This window comes from Xyrauchen texanus, chromosome 24 (assembly GCF_025860055.1).
Source record: "Xyrauchen texanus isolate HMW12.3.18 chromosome 24, RBS_HiC_50CHRs, whole genome shotgun sequence".
NCBI lineage: Eukaryota > Metazoa > Chordata > Actinopteri > Cypriniformes > Catostomidae > Xyrauchen > Xyrauchen texanus.
The window spans coordinates 22715512-22736178 of NC_068299.1; the positions used below are offsets into that span (position 1 = coordinate 22715512).

Sequence of the window (20667 nt, forward strand, 5' to 3'; positions counted from 1 at the left end):
AACTAGTAGGTCGTATGCTCTCAATAAAGTAATGCATAGTCACATAATATTAAGTTTACCTGCATTGATCCAATAAGCACCCTTCAAATTTATAAAAGCCATGCATTTTAGTTTTATCTTGTTACGGTTGATGTTCAAACCTTGTTTGCTCACGTAACTGTCAGCTGTAATAAATTATATTCCCATTGACGTGTAACAAAAGAACATTGAATAATTTGTATATTTAGCCTATGTATATAGCATTATTCAGGAACTGTGTTTAAATTAATTAAAAAGGGGCAATAAATGAATACTAATACAACAGGCTGGAAAAAATTTACATTTATTAATTATACTAACCTATATATTTTGTTTGTGATGAAACTTGACACCGGGCAATGCACCACAGAAAGTGTACCGTTAGATCAGTTCCCTTTCGTAGGAACTCAAGCTGCATAATTGCATTGGGACACGCCCTGAGTGTCACGTGGTCTGAAGCCTTCATACAATCATGGCAATATATTGGCTGATGGTGCTTAAGTGATGCCCCTAGGGAGCTACATCAAAGGCTCCATAAATTGGCTCGCTTTTGTGCCATCGGGTCAGATTTTCTGTTCTTTAGTGTACGATTTTGTCTATAGCCATGTTTGTTTCAGCTACTCATGTCAAAGCTAGGATTATTAATCCTCCCTTTTGAGAAGCAACCACGTAAGAATTTCGTTTATGCAGCGTAAATTTCAGAGCAAATTTTATGTGTTTTTTCCATAAGTTACAAGGGTCCAATTGGGACAGCTGTGCTTTTCGAGGCTCGCAATTTCTCACCACGAGGTGTTATCCCCACTTGTTTAATTTACATTTATTCATTTGGCAGACACTTTTATCCTAAGCGAATTACAAAAGAGGAAAAACACAAGCGAATCATCTTAAGGATGGTGGACAGTGGTACGAAAAGTGCCATATTACAAAGTTTCACTAGTATCAGAATAGTTTTCAAAACCGATTAAGGTGCAACAAGGTTTTTTTTCCCCTTTTTTTTTAGTGACTGGTTAAGTGCTCATGGAAAATATGTTTTTTTGTGATAAGAGAGTGAGTCAGCTTCAGGGATGGAGTTGTGAAGGTCATATCACCAAAATAGTATGATGAAACTGAAAGTCCGGGAAAGTGTTTTGGTGCCTCTGTATTGGTACAACAAGGCGGTGTTCCGTAGCTGACCGCAGGCTTCTGGTGGGTGTGTAGCTCTGCATTTGTCACGCCTTATAGTCATTTTAGAAATGGTAACAGCGTGTGCAAATTAATATCACTGTAATGCAGGTATTAATGTCATTGTAACAAAACTGAGACTTTGAGAATGAACTATTGCAATAATAATGTCCTGCATTTTAAATTATGTATTGTAATATGATGTTTTTGGTGTATACACTTGTGGCCAAATGTTTGGAATAATGTACAGATTTTGCTCTTACAGAAATAAATTGGTATTTTTATTCACCAAAGTGGCATTCAACTGATCACAATGTATAGTCAGGACATTAAAAATGTGAAAACTTACAATTAAAATTAAGAAAAATAAATACAACATTTTAATAAAAGTGTTCTTAAAAAGATCTCATCAAAAAATCCTCCACATGCAGCAATGACAGCTTTGCAGATCCTTGGCATTCTAGCTGTCAGTTTGTCCAGATACTCATGTGAGATTTCACCCCACGCTTCCTGTAGCACTTGCCATAGATGTGACTGTCTTGTCGGGCACTTATCACAGACCTTACAGTCTAGCTGATCCCACAAAAGATCAATGGGGTTAAGATCCATAACAGTCTTTTCCAATTATCTGTTGTCCAATGTCTGTGTTTCTTTGCCCACTCTAACCTTTTCTTTTTGTTTTTCTGTTTCAAAAGTGGCTTTTTCTTTGCAATTCTTCCCATAAGGCCTGCACCCCTGAGTCTTCTCTTTACTGTTGTATGTGAAACTGGTGTTGAGCAGGAAGAAATCAATGAAGCTGTCAGCTGAGGACATGTGAGGTATCTATTTCTCAAACTAGAGACTAATGTACTTATCCTTTTGTTTAGTTTTACATCTGGCCTTCCAAAACTCTTTCTGTTCTTGTTAGAGCCAGTTGTCCTTTGTCTTTGAAGACTGTAGTGTACACCTTTGTACGAAATCTTTAGTTTTTTGTCAATTTCAAGCATTGTGGAGCCTTCACTCCTCAAAACAATGATTAACTGATGAGTTCCTAGAGAAAGCGGCTTCTTTTTTTTGCCATTTTTGACCTAATATTGACCTTAAGACATGTCAGTCTATTGTATACTATGGCAACTCAAAAACAAACATAAACACAATGTTAAGCATCATTTAACAAACCAAATAACTTTCAGCAGTGATTGATATAATGGCTTTTCTAAAGGGATTTTCTAGTACCAATTTAGCAATTTATCATGATTACTCAAGGATAAGGTGTTGGAGTGATGGCTGCTGGAAATGGGGCCTGTTTAGATTTGATCAAAAATTACTTTTTTCAAATAGTGATGTTGCTGTTTTTTATATTAGTTATGTCCTGACTATAAATTGTGATCAGTTGAATGCCACTTTGGTGAATTAAAGTAAAGATTTCCTTCCAAAACAGCAAAATCTGTACATTATTCCAAACCTTTTGGCCAGTGTGTGTGTGCATGTATGCATGTTTGTGTGTGTGTTTTTTCTCTCTCTCTCTCTCTCTCTCTCTCTCTCTATATATATATATATATACACACTCACCTAAAGGATTATTAGGAACACCATACTAATACTGTGTTTGACCCCCTTTCGCCTTCAGAACTGCCTTAATTCTACGTGGCATTGATTCAACAAGGTGCTGAAAGCATTCTTTAGAAATGTTGGCCCATATTGATAGGAGAGCATCTTGCAGTTGATGGAGATTTGTGGGATGCACATCCAGGTCACGAGCTCCTGTTCCACCACATCCCAAAGATGCTCTATTGGGTTGAGATCTGGTGACTGTGGGGGCCATTTTAGTACAGTGAACTCATTGTCATGTTCAAGAAACCAATTTGAAATGATTCGAGCTTTGTGACATGGTGCATAATCCTGCTGGAAGTAGCCATCAGAGGATGGGTACATGGTGGCCATAAAGGGATGGACATGGTCAGAAACAATGCTCAGGTAGGCCATGGCATTTAAACGATGCCCAATTGGCACTAAGGGGCCTAAAGTGTGCCAAGAAAACATCCCCCACACCATTACACCACCACCACCACCAGCCTGCACAGTGGTAACAAGGCATGATGGATCCATGTTCTCATTCTGTTTACGCCAAATTCTGACTCTACCATCTGAATGTCTCAACAGAAATCGAGACTCATCAGACCAGGCAACATTTTTCCAGTCTTCAACAGTCCAATTTTAGTGAGCTCTTGCAAATTGTAGCCTCTTTTTCCTATTTGTAGTGGAGATGAGTGGTACCCGGTGGGGTCTTCTGCTGTTGTAGCCCATCCGCCTCAAGGTTGTGCGTGTTGTGGCTTCACAAATGCTTTGCTGCATACCTCGGTTGTAACGAGTGGTTATTTCAGACAAAGTTGCTCTTCTATCAGCTTGAATCAGTCAGCCCATTCTCCACTGACCTCTCGCATCAACAAGGCATTTTTGCCCACAGGACTGCCGCATACTGGATGTTTTTCCCTTTTCACACCATTCTTTGTAAACCCTAGAAATGGTTGTGCGTGAAAATCCCAGTAACTGAGCAGATTGGGAAATACTCAGACCGGCCCGTCTGGCACCAACAACCATGCCACGCTCAAAATTGCTTAAATCACCTTTCTTTCCCATTCTGACATTCAGTTTGGAGTTCAGGAGATTGTCTTGACCAGGACCACACCCCTAAATGCATTGAAGCAACTGCCATGTGATTGGTTGATTAGATAATTGCATTAATGAGAAATTGAACAGGTGTTCCTAATAATCCTTTAGGTGAGTGTATATATATAATTATAAAATAGAATTATAAAAATCACTCATTATAAAAATCCCTCATTCTAGCATTATTCAACATTGAAGATTCATCTTTATTGAAATTTTTTTTAAAATGAATTAAATTAAAAGAAAAACAAACTATTTCAGTTTAGATGGCAATAATGTAATTTCTCACATGAAATTTCCTTTCTCGAGTTTGAAATTGCACATGTCAAGGGGCTGTTATACAGAACCATGAAATTTCACTTGCACTTGTGTAACATAGTATGCATACTGTCGAAACAGGTCTTGCAAAAATGTCCCTTCAATATACAGTCTTCAGTAATTATTTCATTAAGTACATATACTGTACCATACAGTCTGGAATAAGTCAAAATTACAGTATAAAGTACCATACATTGTAATTACTGTGCAAAAACATATTTCAATCTACTCAAGCACTTGTAAACAAAATATTTTCCAGCTCAAAAGAAACATTTCAATGTAAAATTAACTTCAGCTGTAACACAGAGAACAGTTAATTTGCTGCTACCTGGATATGAATGAGTCTGTTTTATAGATCAGTTAGTAATGTGGCATCATTTCAGTGGCATCAGTGAAGTTTTAAACACTTAATATTGGACTTTTAGCATGACTTAACCACCTGCCTAGTAAACGAAAACATTTATACAATATGAAAAAAGAACAATCAAAAAAACTGACCACCAAAAAATGACAATAGTTTTAACTCAAACGTTTTCCATAAAAGCTAAGTGAAAATGAAAAGGCAATTGATTTGAAAGCAGAAAGGATATGGAGGTTGATGCAGAAATTAGTCACTTAAAACAAAGTGTATTTAAGACTCTGACTCAAAAATGCTAAGTTTACTGTAATAATTGATGTTGTAAACTCTATTAAATACTTTTCAATTGAGGTAGAAAAAAAATGTAATTAAAGGCCACACTTTTTTTTTTTAAGACATGCAATGCATGGGGGGCCTGGGTATCTCAGCGAGTATTTATGCTGACTACCACCCCTGAAGTTGTGAGTTCGAATCCAGGGTGTGCTGAGTGACTCTAGCCAGGTCTCCTATGCAACCAAATTTGCCCAGTTGCAAGGGAGAGTAGAGTCATATGGGGTAAATTCCTTGTGATTGCGATTAGCGGCTCTCACTCTCAATGGAGCATGTGGAAGTTGTGCGTTTACCCCGGAGAGTAGCATGGCACCACAACACCCTTTGACATGATGATGGTGGGGTTTTATAGCATAGCTTGATAGACATGCTGTCCACGTAGCTATTCACTGATGGTGGCATTGCCTCAGCCAGGGTAAGGTCTTACAAGATCAAGTGAGAATCTTATCTGTATGCCCTTACAGCCCCTCTCCACCACAGACAAACTTTTACTTTGCTTTCTTACCAGCATACGTTTTGTTTTATCTTAGCTTTTGGTTATGGTTGGTAGGTTGGACACAGCTTTTCTGATGAAAGATAATTTCAAGATGCATTGAAGACAAAGAAGGATGCCTAAAAACAGAGCCACATCTGGCAGTCTTAAAAATGTTTGAAGAGGAACAACAGTACATTAAAACAAAAAGACAGAAATGCAGAAAGAAGGATGAACAACCACTCAATATGACATAATGCAGCCATTGATCATACTGAATCTGTACTATTTAGACTGACCTATAAACTTAACAGACCATTCATTTGTTTTTAAAGTTGATACACCAGGATTTAGGTTGAAATCAGCAGACATGTCAATTATGATGTCTTTTGCTCCATGTAAATCATTAAGGGCATGTAACTTCTAAATACAATTCTGACATTTATCAAAGAGTATTACAAACCCATGAGCTGCCTGTCTTCGTGGCTTAACTCTGCAAAACAATACCATCAACCTGCACAATTGTGTGAATTGGGGGTCATAAACAAGAAACAAAGAAACAGTTTCACCACAATTCTCTCTTTTTTCTCTCTTACCCAATCCAAAGCTAGCATACATACTCATTGTGACCACTGCTTTAACCCACCTTCTAATTTTTCAGTAAGCAGCAGTTCATTCCATAAGAAAGAAGTAAAAGAATAAAATAAACTAAGCTCCTCGTGTAGGTTGAGCCTGCCCCCTGGTATCCTGGGCAGGAATCACCCCTCTCCATTCAGAGGGGTCATGTTACGTTTGTGCATCTCAGGTGGTGTGCATTATGATGTGCTCGGTTCACTTAGCTTATCTTTACTTAAAACGGAACCTAAATTAATTAGGAGTGAACGCACTGAGGCACAGAAAACAATGCAGATTACTCCACAAACATAGACACACCAATTTTTTCCAATCGATGACTTGAAGGCAGTGCTTAACTTTCAGTCACCTCATGCCTGCATACGATTATCGTTTAGAAGTTCCATCTCATTGTAATCCATGTTCTGTTTGCAATGTTTTCAAGGCAAATGGAACCATATTCCATGGCAGGCAGTGGACAGTGACTGGGTGGGTGATAAAGTAGTAAACACAGCTGTTGCAGGTGCAAAACACAAGATTGTGTGTTGGACAAGCTTAGGTTGGCTGGAAATATGGAGTGGAACAAATGAAAAAATATTTTTTTTTCTTTTTCCTTTTGTCATTTTTTTAAGCACCGAGCACTGAGTCTTTAAAGATGTGGAGGAGCTAATACATTAAATAAAGTTTCTCATTCCCATATTCCTTTTTTTTGTACTTGGTCACCAGTTTGAATTCATATATTCATATCCATTTATATATATATTTATGTAAATTGTATACAGTTAAAAACAGCATGGAGATGACAGACTATTTGGTTTCTTTTTCTAAGTAGAAGTTTCTCCTTAAATAAATGCATATAAATAAATTATTTTCACATATTCAAGACTCTCTTATTCTTCTACTCACAGTCCTCAGAAATTGAATGATAGGATCAGTGGTATCCCAGTTTGGCAGGGCACTCTGAAGTCTGCTGTCCAAAACACGAGGGATATTTGCGGTTATTCCGTTTGACCCATCTTAAACCCTCTCACTGGCAAGGCTTTGTAGCATCTTTGTGTGTGTCTCTCAGGCTCACTAAATGAGTCTCTGTAGGGCCAAAAGAAGCCACTCCCCCTTGCCCACCTCCATTTGCTAAAAGGATACACACAGTCTCTTTGGCCCACTGAGGGATGGAGCCATTGACTTCCTCTTGTTTCCTCTTGGCATGTGCTAGGGCTCTCAGCTGTTCCTGTGCCTCGTCTAGTAGAGAGGCCACTTCTGCTCGTCTACCAGCCACTCTATTGGACATTGTTGTGTTAGATTGTTGATTGACAGCAGAACCATCCACTGTGCTTTCCAGGGGAGATGAACTGTGGCTGCTTCCATTAGTAGTAGCTGTTTGCATACAGGATACCTCGTCCTGGTAGGAGTGGACAGAGGGGATGATGGGAATAGAGCAGGGTCGGTATGGAGCAGGAGGACTTTGGCTACAGGGGCTTGACCTGAGGCTCCTAGCAGACCTGTGGTCTAAGTGATTGCCCCATGATTTAGAGGATTGTGAAGCTTGCATATTGTAAAAAGAATCCTGATGTAGGTCGTTTACTGGGCCCAAGATTTTCCTGCAATGAGAGAAGAAAAGATGGGTGTATAACAGAGTGAATTATATAAAAAAGGGAAAAAAAGGAAAGAGAGAAAGAAATAGAGAGGGAAAATACTTGAAGGTGTCAAGAATGGAGGTTTTTAGGAACATGTTTGCTGTATCCTATGAAAACAATGAATATTAGTTGGCATAAAATCAAAATGTACCCTATTTATTTTCTTAATGCATGTTACTGATCCTATTGTGAATGATTCATTATTGCATATTTGTTGTTTTTTTTTAATTGTCCTTATAATCTTTAATCGAAATGTAATGACCTGCTCTTTTGTTGATGTGACTCTTGTCTGAAGACATATGCAAGAACAGATGGCAGGTAAAGGTAAAGTTCATCCAAAAATGAAAATTCTCTCATAATTTAATCACCCTCATTCCATCCCAGATGTGTATGACTATCTTTTCTAATATTTCAGCTCTGTAGGTCCATGCAATGGAAGTGAATGGGTGCCAACTTTTTGAAGCTCCAAAAAGTACATATATAGCCATTATAAAAATAATCCATACGATTCCAGTGGTCTAATTAATGTCTTCTGAGGCAAAACTCTAGGTGTGTGTTAGTAATACATCAAAATTTAAAACTTTTTTTTTACAAAAAATTCACGAGGGTCGAGGTCAAACGCACCTGAAAGTTCACGAGTACTGATGCATGAAATACGGAACAAACAAAGAAACGGAAGCGCAGTGTTGTTTACAACAGGGGAGTATAGATAGTCATACATAGATGCCTCATTCGGTTGGTTTGGATACATCAACTGCGGCGCCATCTTGGAAAGGTCAAAAAAAAATAATTTTGGAATCTGTCTGAAAGTTGAGGAAATGCCTCAGACCAACTCCTTGCTCAGACTGCTACATTAGCTGCGTTTGTGTGGAAACCATATTGCAGTCCATAGGATGAATATCTATGTAGATGAGGCTATCGTGCTTGCATCATGCGAGAGGCAATTTGAACTCTACCCTCGTCAATATACAAACCTCAAGCTGGCTGGAACACTTTTAGTAAAACAATTTTAAATATTAATCTATTTCTTACACTAATCTAGCGTTTCGCTTCAGAAGACATTAATTAGACCATTGGAATCACATGGATTATTTTTATGATGGCTATATGTACTTTTTGGAGCTTCAAAAAGTTGGCAGCCATTCACTTGCATTGTATGGACCTACAGAGCTGAAATATTATTCATAAAATCTTTGCTGAAGAAAGACAATCATACACATTTGGGATGGCATGAGGGTGAGCAAGTTATCAGAGAATTTTCATTTTGGGGTGAAATATTCCTTAAAGCCAATAGTTAAAAGGTTTTAGTCAGTTTTAACCCCTCCCCTTCAACAGGTTGTCATGTACACTAACCTTTCGTCGAAGCACCAAATGCAGAGAGGGTAAAGAGAAGTATTTTCATCTGTTTCACTCCCAAAACCTAAAAACTACCTAGGTTACGGCCCACTGGCTTGAAATTGTACTTTAGAAGGAATTGAAGGTTTTGTTCAAGGCATTTAACAGCTGAATATTTCCAGAGGTGATCACTTCAGAATGGAACTCGAGTGGGTTGCGAAACAAATTACAGGAGTTTCTTCATATTTTGAATACAGGCATATTTGGGAGGTAGCTTGAGATGTACATCATGAGTAAATGTTCTTTATTCTTTTATATTTACTGTAATGTGATTCAAAATATTGAAATATTGTGATCTTTTACTCGCTTGTTTCTCATTCATCTGCATTGGACTTGCAAACCAGCTCCAGCCTTGTCATGAGCGAAGGCCGCAATGTGCTGTGTGCCTTTGTGATTGGTTCTGTTTTTCCCTGGTAACCAGCTTTGGCATAAGCAGCATGGTGGAAAGTGGTATGTGTTTGTGTGTCTTTGCCAGGCTGAAATGTTAACTTCCTGTTTCAGTAGTAAATACACCAAAAAAAACTTCGATGCAACTTTAACATGAATATGACTGGCCATATTATAACTGGTCATATTATGTCTGGCCCTATTATGTCCGAAATACCTGACATGAATGTCTTGTAATATAACTCTTTCTTGCAATCGTGCTGTTGTAAAGAATATGCTGGGCTATTTAAATGGAAAGGCTATTAAGTATAAAACATTAAGAATCAAACAATTACAACACATTCAGGTGTCTCAGGTTGTTTGTCTGGAACCAAGATGGCTTCTCTGACACATAATAATTTAGTTAAGATGGGTTTTAGCTGGTTTCCTGATTCAGAATGTGCTGCCCCCTCGTAACAGTCATTCTTACTATCTACTGATAATCTGCATGCAAAATACTTTTAAAAGCGATGAAAACAGAAGTTTCATCCAACCAGACCTTTAGTAAACTAATCACTTAATTTAGGAGCAATCGGTATTGTTCCCCTGACTCATTATCTTTGTGTAATAATTCATAATCCCTGACAAAAATGGCTTTTCTCACAGCATCAATATTTAACCAATTTCTCATAATGACTGAGTCAGAGTTAAGCCTCAATCAAGAGTAATAAAATTGTCTGATTCCATTTTCTATACAAAAGAAGATACGGCCAAAATGTAGAGCATTTCATCAGAATATGAATAATCCATTCTATAACTGATATATCAAGAAATAAAAGCAACACAAATGATGCATGGATTAATCTTCATGTCATCTTCAGAGCGTGTGAGATTTTAGTTCATTTGACTGCTAGTATCAGACAGCAGGGTTAAAAATGCATCTGTTTTTAATGACATTCCTACTGTTCTCTCCTGCTGAGCACCTCTCTCCATTGATCTCTCCTCTGCTTATATAAATGTAAGGAAGACATTTGCTATCTGAATCTCATGAAAGAAGGACATTTCCTACAATTTCAGTAATTAGAAAGCAGGCTGCAATTTACCTTTCTTGCAAGCAGTCAATGAATATCAGTGAATTCAACACAACCTTTAAGGTTTAGTGTAACTGTCTCAATTTGGCCCAACAGTATACAAAATTCTTAACATAATAAATAAAACTTCTAAATAAACAACAGCAGAAGTGTTAACTTCAGACTAAAACATGGAACAAACACTGGGCTACGTAGTTTGATTGGGTAAATGGCTTTTGATATCAACAACTTAAGATATGAAAGCATTTTTTTAAAAGTTGATTAGCATATCCTAATTGGTCTCCCAACTACAGTATGCACATTAATATGTTTTGTTTTCCGCAACTCTGTCAGAACCGACCTATGACCTAACCCACCACTTAAAAAGCACTGGCTTAGTGGGTAACATCTGAAAGTAGTGATAGTGTCATGGGGCCCTATTTTAAGAGCGCTAGCACAGTGCTATGCTTTTAGTCATAAGTGCAAAGTCAGTGGAAATGGCCATTACGTTTTGGTATTTTTGAGCAGGCATGTGCTAAGTCTAGGCGTAAGTGGGTTTAAAAAAGTTTGAGTTTCTTTGGTTATTGCACCCAATTATGCAGTCTGCGTCCAATTATACAGTCTGCGTCCAATTATACAGTCCATTCCCTGTCAAGCACCAGCGATATAAACAAAGTCAGCACATTCAAAAGATGTTAGTGTAAATGGACTGTATTCAGTGAATTAGATGAATACAAATTTGGACTTTTTGTGCGTTGATTGCATCCTTGTTGAATGTCAGGCATATTTCTATGACAGTGACAAACGCTTATATGCATGGAAAATGTGGTCTTCGTCAGGATTTGGATGCACTGTATGCTCCGTTAAATTATAGAGAATGTAAGTATTTGTATTATTAGTCATAGTATTAATTGTAGTAATCACTTTGTATTAAGTGTTATTACTAATTTTCATCTACTGACATACAAATCATGGCTCATTATCAGTGATTGTATCGGCACACACTTCACTTCTACCAGTCAATTTTAATTTGAAAACTTACATTTATTTAATGAAGCACAAACAAATTAAACCAAAATTATTTCTAAATTCAAATTACACTAAAAACGAAATGAACATATAATCAAAATAATAAGGTGGTATAAAAACAAAAAAACAAATCCAAACCTCTACAACTTCTTCGACCGGCCTCTTTTGCAGTGATTTAAAAATCACTCTGCAACAGGTGGAAAAATACTAATATAAATTAGATCATAAATACAATTGCAAATCTAAACAATAATAATAATAATAATAATGATAATAATAATAATAACAATTGAAAAATAAACCATGACCTATCGATAATTTAACTAAATTCTAATACATTATAGTTTCATAACACGGCAATTGTCAGGGACATCATTTGATGTTCCACTATATTTTCAGCATTTGGACATGAACTTTATTTCCAAACTGCAAATGCAAGAACTGAATTTAGACTTTGAAAACAGATGTGCTTCTCAAACATCATATTGCAATGACCTATTGCTCAGGAAAATAGCAAATTGTGCTTTGTGCCACTTCATTATCATACAATACAACCACAGTTTGCGTGAACAATCCCACCCATGGCCACTTGAGCTTTGCTCTGGCACGAAAATTGCACTTAGAATGAGTGCTCTTATAAAAATTAGATGAGACATTGGGTGCGGTGTTTGCACATTGCCACACACCTAGCCCGAACATGAAAATATAGCCCATAGTGTTAGTTTCAAATTATGATTTATTATAACTATGATTTGTAACATATAACAATTTAATCTCTCTAAACTCGTACCTTTTTATACAGCTATAAGGGCATCAGGGTCATGGAATATTTTCAGGGCATGTTCAGAGAGGTCCTGTATAATGAGTAGCCTGGCCTCTTTGATACCCTCTTTCTGAGAACACTTTGATGAGCAAACACAAGCTGTAAGAGACAAAGGGAGCTGATGAGATCAGGGTTTAGAAACTGACTTTGTCAAGGAAACTGGTTATGGTGAAAGTAAACTTGTGTCAATAAGCAGGAAGAAGGGAGGATGCAATCAAACAAGCAGTTTTTCACTTTGTTTAACTGCTAGGTCCAAACCTGTGTTTGATTCCAACCCTCTTTCCCTGCCCCTGCTGGTCTCTTTTGATTTATTATTTTAGTATTATTTGGGTCAAACCGTGGTATGTTTGCATCATCAACATGAGTTCTAGACCTGATTTTCCTGTGTGAGCTATTTGTCCCTTTGTATTTACAACAAAAGCTTTCTACGCACTGAACTTCACTTGCATTTGTGTGCCAAGGATTTATTGCAAGAGAAAAATGCATTATACTACAGTAAGTTTGACCGAAAACTTGGGGTGAGGAAAAACGAACACAACTGAACCGAAATGTCAAATGGACTCAGGTCTGCACCTGAGTGTGTAAGTGCTCTAAATGTTCTCCAAAATGTGTTGTGCATAAGAGTGTGGCTTCAACACACAACGTTATAAACAAGTAATTGTAAATTATGCCGTATACTACTTGAAGTACTTAGCTCGAGGGAATCCAAGCAACTCAGAGGCGGCTGACAGGTAGCCTACCTTTATCTAAAAATACTGAAAACAATAACACAGTGCAAAATTTGTTCCCTGCATAAGCCATTTTAGTGAGATAACAGTAAGCTTTCTGGGACATAAGGAATGAGACAGCAAAGATTTTCTTTCTGCTACCATATGCAAAACAATTCTATCGCTCTCTCCCTCCCTCTCTTTTCTGTCACTATTCTCCTGTCTTGCTCCCACTCTTTCCTTCTCTTTCCTGTCCCGTATCCCAGCCAGTCTCTATGGTAACCAATCTCTCTCCGGCAGAGGAATATTCTTATGCAGGCTGGAAATAGGCCACTACTGAAACCCTGCTGGGGCTCTAGTAGTGCTTTTAACCCTCTGGGGTCGACGGACACGCCGGCTTGTCCTGCTGGATTTTTTCGTCATTACAGCGGAAACAACAAAAAATACTCCATCATTTTGGGGGCATAAAGATAAGTTCAAGACATCATTAGAGACTATAAAGGGTCTACTTTTATTTTTATACACTCACAATAACAACAAAACCTTGTGTTTTGTAAAATAAAGAAAATAAAAAGGGTGAGCTTTCAGCAGTCTCCGTGTTCACAAGCATATTTCTGAAACACGTAACAAAAATGAACTGAAACTCCATGAATACTTATCACACAAACATGAAACATATGTCTAAAGAAAGATTAAAATGTCTACTTTTATATAAAATAATTCAAATTTAAAACAAATATTCTCCTGCAATGTAATCTGTATGAAACAAAAGCAATGTACAGTTTTTACTGGCTCAGCTATTTATCCCTAATGTGATCACACCCACGGGCAGAAGGTGCAAATCATACGGTAATGTGCTGAGACAATCAATGCAAATGGTAAACGCCCCCGACTGTGCCTTACAAACATCAAGTTCATTAACTTTTCTGTGCATTTGAAAGACAGCATGATACACAGGTGAGGAAACTCCTGGATAGTGACAAAGATTTCACATTTTCCTCAGAAGAAGAGCGGGACTCCGATGAACATTTGTATTTTGAAGAGAGACTTGATCCAGCCGAGGATACAATTTCGGATGAGTAAGTAATTTAGATTTCTTTGGTTGACATGCTATTTTATATAAATGTACATATTTTACAAGTGGGACTATTTCCAGACTTGCCAGCCAGGATTCAGAGTATTAAGATTTGAAATGTGTCCTATTAGGCAAGTTTTAGTTACATTTAAATGCTGTTTCAGCAAAAGCAGGTATTTAAATTGTATGCTGTATGATAAAAATATGATATGTAATATGATATAAAAATAATATGAATGTTTAGATTATATTTTATCTAGTGTTTATGCTGCGTCATTATAATCAACATAGCTTGTGCTTGCAAATATGTGTTCAGGTTAAATGAGTAAAATGCACTTTAAATATGCCCATATTAGAAAATCAGCACATTAAAATTATTTCTGAAGGATCATGTGACACTGAAGACTGCAGTAATGATGCTGAAAATTCAGCTTTGATCACAAATTGCATTTTACAATATATTCAAGTAGAAAACTGTTCTTTTAAATTGTAAAAAGAGTTCACAATATCACTGTTTTTAATGTGTTTTGGATCAAATAAATACAGCCTTTTGAGCAGAAGAGACTTCTTTTAAATGGTAGTGTAGGTCTAAAATTAAGTAAAGTCTTTATGTAAAGAAAATGTATAGTCATATTACTTCTTTTGACTTAAAATTGATATTGATCATTAAGTCTTTCTGTCACATTCCTCAGTGATAGTCCCAGGGGAGGGGTCTTTGTCTCCTCAGGTGTGAAACACCTCAATATGGCCCTTCTAACACTAAAAGTGTCTTACAAAAGTTATTTTTACTTTTAAATTACTATATTATTTTGTATGAATGAGTGATCAGGATTGTTTTCACATCATTTAGGCTACAAGATCCAGTTCTCAAAAGTCTTGTGAACAAATGTTGAGTATGTGTTATATGGCCTTATTTCAATGATTTAAAATTATTTTCACATGTACACACATTTTGCTCACATATTATTGTAGCCCAGTTTGTGTTGAATACAGTGTTATCAGACTTTAGCCATTAATATGTTATAAAGCAACTGAAAAAAACACAAATGTCAAGGCATGTCAAAACTTCTCCAGCGTCCAAAACACCTTCAGACCCCAGAGGGATAAGGAAAGGTGGGGCCTTTCTGCACTACAAAGCCTTCCTGTATAGCAAACAAACACTATATAGACTAGAAATGCCTGGAGTCCGTGTAGGTTGATAACTTGGCCCATTCTGTAGAACTCATAGAGCACTGGCCATTCTATTGATATATCACTGGCTATTTAATTGGCTACGACAGTGTGGTTTTTATTAGCTGTGCAGCTTCTCGAGAAGGCAGGACTCCCCAGTGCCCTCCTGTCTCAGTGAGTCATGTCTGCATGGAGAACTTCAATAATAGAGCTCACACTAGCCCGCTTTTTGAACCCAGAGTCAGCATAGACATGCATGCACGCTCGCATGCACGCACACAAGCACGCACGCGCACACACACACACAAACACACACGCACACACCACATAAAACTAGGGAGCAATTATAAAACAGGTTTCATAACGTACACAAAGTTATTAAAGAAACATTTTGGGGAACTCTATTTTACAACAGACTGCAGATAATCAAATCTGCACTTGCTGCTATTTTCCTCTTAAATGGCACTGCATCTTATAAGGAAAACAAATAACAAATAAATATTTCTGGACAGAAATGCTTCTTTGTGACATTTTCTTGTATACAAAGCCAAGAAATTGACAAAGAGAGAGATTGAAAGATAGAAAAAGGGTGAAAGAACAGTCTCGTCTTCTGGGTTGTGTGGCAGACGCTGTTATTTAAAAACTACAGACTGGTCCATAAACCAGAGAATAAAAGCAGCAGACAGAGGGGTTATGAAAGAGCCAGACAGTAGCTCTGTTCCAAAACCTAATGAGCGGACTCTCTGCCTACCACCTTCTGTACATAGGCAGCTCCATCCTAAGGCAGCACCCTAACCATGGAACCTTATAAGTGACCGATTTGGAATGTTCCACATAGGCAGCTGCTACACATGACACACAAATAGTGCTCTGCTTGAGACCCTGGATTTACAATTGATTTCAATAGTCTGACAAGTTTACACTAAAATATACAGTATTACATATAATATTAAAATATATTCTTGATTACACAGAGCAATTGCTATATGTAGATACTTTCCAGTATCAAATAAATGTTTATTTATAATCTTGGACTGTTTTTCCCTGCTGTACTCATCGCAATGCATTCTGTGATTGCCTTTTCCATGAAGGAAACATGCTGCCTAAGAATTTGTCTAAAACAAGGTCTCTTTGGGGGTGGCATAATTAAGCTGCCTTCTATTTGGAACAGCCTTCCATTATTTTAGTCATATTTTTTTTTGTCTTTTGTAATATATATCCGTTACATTTAGTTTACTTATTTCATGTTTCATTGTCATATTCAGTACTTTATTCAGTTTTACTCTGACTAAAATGGCATTTAATTTTTGTCTACAAAAATAACATTTTAGTTGACAATAATGTGCTAAATGACAAACATTTATCAAACTGTAACAGACAAAAATGTAACCAAAAAGCGTATGAAATATTATGAAAATGGATAAACTACTTACAATTATTTAAACATATATCAAACATATAAAAGATTAATAGGTTTAATATGTAATTAAACATCGTAAGAAAACTGTCCTGAAATCCTGAGCTTCTGAAATAATAACATATATTGAATATAGTGAAGTATCAACTACTTTTTAGTAGAGTTGGGGTACTTGAGTTTGGACTCAGACACGAGTCTGTGTCATGGGTCCAATTTTAATGGACTTGGAATTCTCACGGACTCGGATGCATTTTTTCTCAGACTTGACTCGGACTCGAGCCTTTGGGACTCTGGATTTTGGAGTCCAGCTGAGTCAATGACATTTGTGATGCAATGAAAAAACTAAATAAATAAATAACTAAACAGAAATGAATGAACACTTATCTATCTGCATGCATCTGTATAAACCTAGACATAGCCAGAGTTGGTTTACTGTGTTTAAGACACCACATACACAAATGCACAGGCACACTCCAATATGCTTGAATGATACTACAGAGGCTACTGTATAACATCGACTACCAAGGTGGCTGGCATGGCGAAAACATTAAGACGGGTATGTAACCAATGTAATAGAAACTAAACAAGGCAGTATCACACGGCATGGGACCTGACAACTGGTAAAATTGCATGTGGTGTTTGCGAAGCGAAGATGGTGCTCGCATTGTGGTTAAAAACTTAAAATCAAGAACTTGATTGAGTCAAGTCACCCACATCATGTCTCTCAAGGATAACTAAAAACAGCATATCGAAATAAAAATACATAAAAATAGTATTAATATTGAATATTAAGTCTTATGCATAATGTATCTACACATGTAGGCTTCTATAGTCTATTGTGGTCCATGCAGTGTTGTCAGCTTGAACTGGTCCATAATAGCCTGATTAATGAACTGTGTAACTTTTTAAATAATCGGGGAAAAAACCTTATTGCTAAAAGCGGTCAGTGACTCTAAACAGCACCTATTTATTATTGACTGATTATTTTCAAAGCATTGAACAACTGCTTAAAATACAGTACATTCTTTTACAGCATTTGTCCACCATTCACAACATTCAACCATGCACAATAACATTTTTGGATATTTTGGGCAGTGAAATGTTTTGTTTATATTTAATTATAGTCTATAAAATAAATGTATTTTCCATTACAGAGTTTGTATGAAGCTAAACGTCATGTTACGAGATTAATTTAGTTGGTTATGATGTTTTTATTTAAAAATTTTTTTTAAATTTCATTTTTATTGAAAACCACCGGGTAACTTAGACATGTCTTTTTTTAGCCTACATCTCTGACACTTTTGAAGGACAATTCTGTTAAATTTATGAATCAGAATTATTATTCTCCATGTTTTGTGGTTAAAGAAGAGCTCAATTAAATTTTAGTATTTAAAGATTTCATACAGATTGCAGACCAACGCGGAAAATATCAATTATTATGTATTTTTTAGCTTCTGCAGCAGCTGCGAGATGCACACGGACGCATCAAGGATTTAGGTACACAAGCAGCACGCAGAACTTCCCCGCATTGTGCGGTTTCCCACAAATTAACTAGAAAATCATGTCCATGGTGACATTGCCCTAATATTATCAGTGGGCTTTTCCAGTGTTTTTGGGTGTAGCATTTTCAGTCAAATCATGTGTTGATTCATTTGTATGTATTTTTCCAAATCAGTCAGTAGATAGAGAAAAAATATTCAGAAAGAAATCTCAGCATAGACTATTATTTCTTTAGAAAGGGATACTTTTAAATAAACTAAATTAAATTGAATTGACAAATTGAAAATGAAGTAGAAATAAAAAGGAAATAAAAATTAAAAACATAATAATCTTGGTTGTAATGACTAATGCAGCTTTCACTTTCTTTAGTCTATGTTAAGCAACAAATAACAGAAATGTCAACAAAATGCAAAAAGAAGTGCATTGAAGGACAATTTTGTCTTCATACACCTAAAGCATATGCTTTCATTCTGAAACCACTTTGAAGTTTGTTCAGCAGGATACTAATCATAAAATATGTATATGAAAGGCAACAGAGGTGTTTTTGTTACATTATTATTGACAAACGTTTTTTCTTACTTGTGAAGTTTAAAATAAGCTTAACATATTGATGTTGAGTATACGATTACAATTTTAATTCTGATTCATGAACAGATTCTTTTGGACTCGACTCTGCCGGTTTTGGACTAAGTCTTGAGTCCGACTCGGCCCCTTTTGGACTCGGACTCAACTCAAACTCGATTGTTTAAAGACTCTGACTTGTCTTTAAACAATCAACAATGGCACTGCTGTGAATAATCTCTAATGAAAGCTATGTATTCTGGCACGCAACTTAGTTCAAGTTCACCTGTTCATTCCCTTCACTGTGCAGATATAAGTTGTAATGCTACTTTTATGTTTTCGATATAGTGATCTCATGTGCATAGAATATGTTTGAGTGAGGTTATTAACCCTTGAGTAAAGTTAATTGTTCAAGTGCCCAGCTCTTGAAGCTCATGGATTTCCCAAACATACTGTGACTGGATTATTTGAATGAATAATTTCTATATTTGTCTTACTTTAAATAGATACATTTATCAATAAAATAAACAGTGTTAGTGCATTCTTTATATCTTGCAGTATTATATTTGTATTTATTTAATTATTTTTGTTGTGTGCTGTGTTGTCTGCATAAGTTAGAAATAAAGAATTGTCTCCATTTCAAGGTCTTTAACATCACAGGATGATGCTGTGAGGCAGTACTTTTCTATTTTCTTTGTTTGGTAAAATAAAACTTGAACTTGTGCTGGGCAGACAAAGTTCAACCGAGCATTGAGAAACACCATTCAATAAATTCTGCTAATTTTTACCTTCACTATGTCTCCTGCCTTCTGCTATATTGCCCTGCTGCCTAAGCCTAGCTCTTGGACTGGTAGAAGAGTTAACATAATAAGCTGTTGATGTTGACTAGTTTTGGATATCAGACTAAATATATTTGGATATCTTGTGAGAGACTTGGGAGACTGGATCTAACATTCCTGGCTTTGTCATTTACGTAGGATGGACGATTTAACATTCATGAGGCAGGATGGATGATCTAACAATTAAAACTATTTGATTATCTTAATAAATGTTTCATCTTGTTTTTGACATCGTTGACAAAATTAAAAACTACATTTTTAAAAAATGAGATTGACACTGCGGCCTTTGTGTTGGGAACACACATATAATGCCTTATAATTCTGCCTCTGTATGTTTAGGAATAGGGTGTCATCCACCAGCACTCAAAAGGACATTAACCTTCTTCGAAAAATAGCTCTCTGCATGCCATTTTCATTGCATTAATGCATCCCTACAACCAGAGAATCAAAAACTAAAGTTGAATCCATTAGAGCAGAACTATGAACAAGCATTAAATAATTAGCATGTGGCTCATTGAGCCTGCAGCAAAAGTAATGTTTCAAACTAACCTTCTCTCTGACTCCCTCTCTGAGCTGTCTACTTCCTGCAGGTGCTGGTAGGAGGGACCAGACTCTCGTGATCCTCCAATGGCATTGAGACATCCTCTGGTTATGGGTGGAGTTTTGCGAGAAGCAGACTGAAGAGCAGGATGACGGATTTGATCTGGACTGTGACAGAAGGAATGGCTCCTGAAAAAATAAAACAAAAAATATTGCATATATGCTGTCAATTAGGGCTTCAGACTGTAGTTTTGTATCTAAGCAGTAAGGTAGGATTGTAAATTGTAAATATTGTCATAGCTAAAAGACATAGTTAGGCATGACACATAGCAGAGTTCCTGAAAACCCTTTACCTGTGACTATTCACATTATAACCACATCCTTGAGAACCTCATTGCTTTTATAAAATGGTTACTTTATTTTAATACATTTTCCTAATAAAATAAATAATTAAGATGTATTAAGACAAATCCTAAATGTAAACGGCACACGTGATTCTCTCTCTTTCTGTGTGTTTTTAGTCAGATCCATAGCATTATAATATTTTACATTCACTTTCTCTATCTCTCTCTCTCTGTCTCCATCTGGTGTGCTGAATGTTTTGCAAAGACTATGTGTCCATA

The 20667-nt window shown here is 36.5% G+C and overlaps 1 protein-coding gene across 1 annotated transcript in view; it reads right to left on the reverse strand.

The window, feature by feature from the left end:
• Window positions 1-4106: 4106 nt before the first annotated feature.
• Window positions 4107-20667, reverse strand: part of LOC127617678 (pro-neuregulin-3, membrane-bound isoform-like) — a 535607-nt gene continuing 519046 nt past the window's right edge. Inside the window, exons 8-9 of the mRNA XM_052089706.1 lie at window positions 20054-20233; window positions 4107-7516 (exon numbers count right to left, since the gene is read on the reverse strand). Coding sequence (XP_051945666.1) covers window positions 6946-7516; window positions 20054-20233 — 751 coding nt within the window. The 3' untranslated portion in view covers window positions 4107-6945. The remainder of the gene's footprint in view (window positions 7517-20053; window positions 20234-20667) is intronic.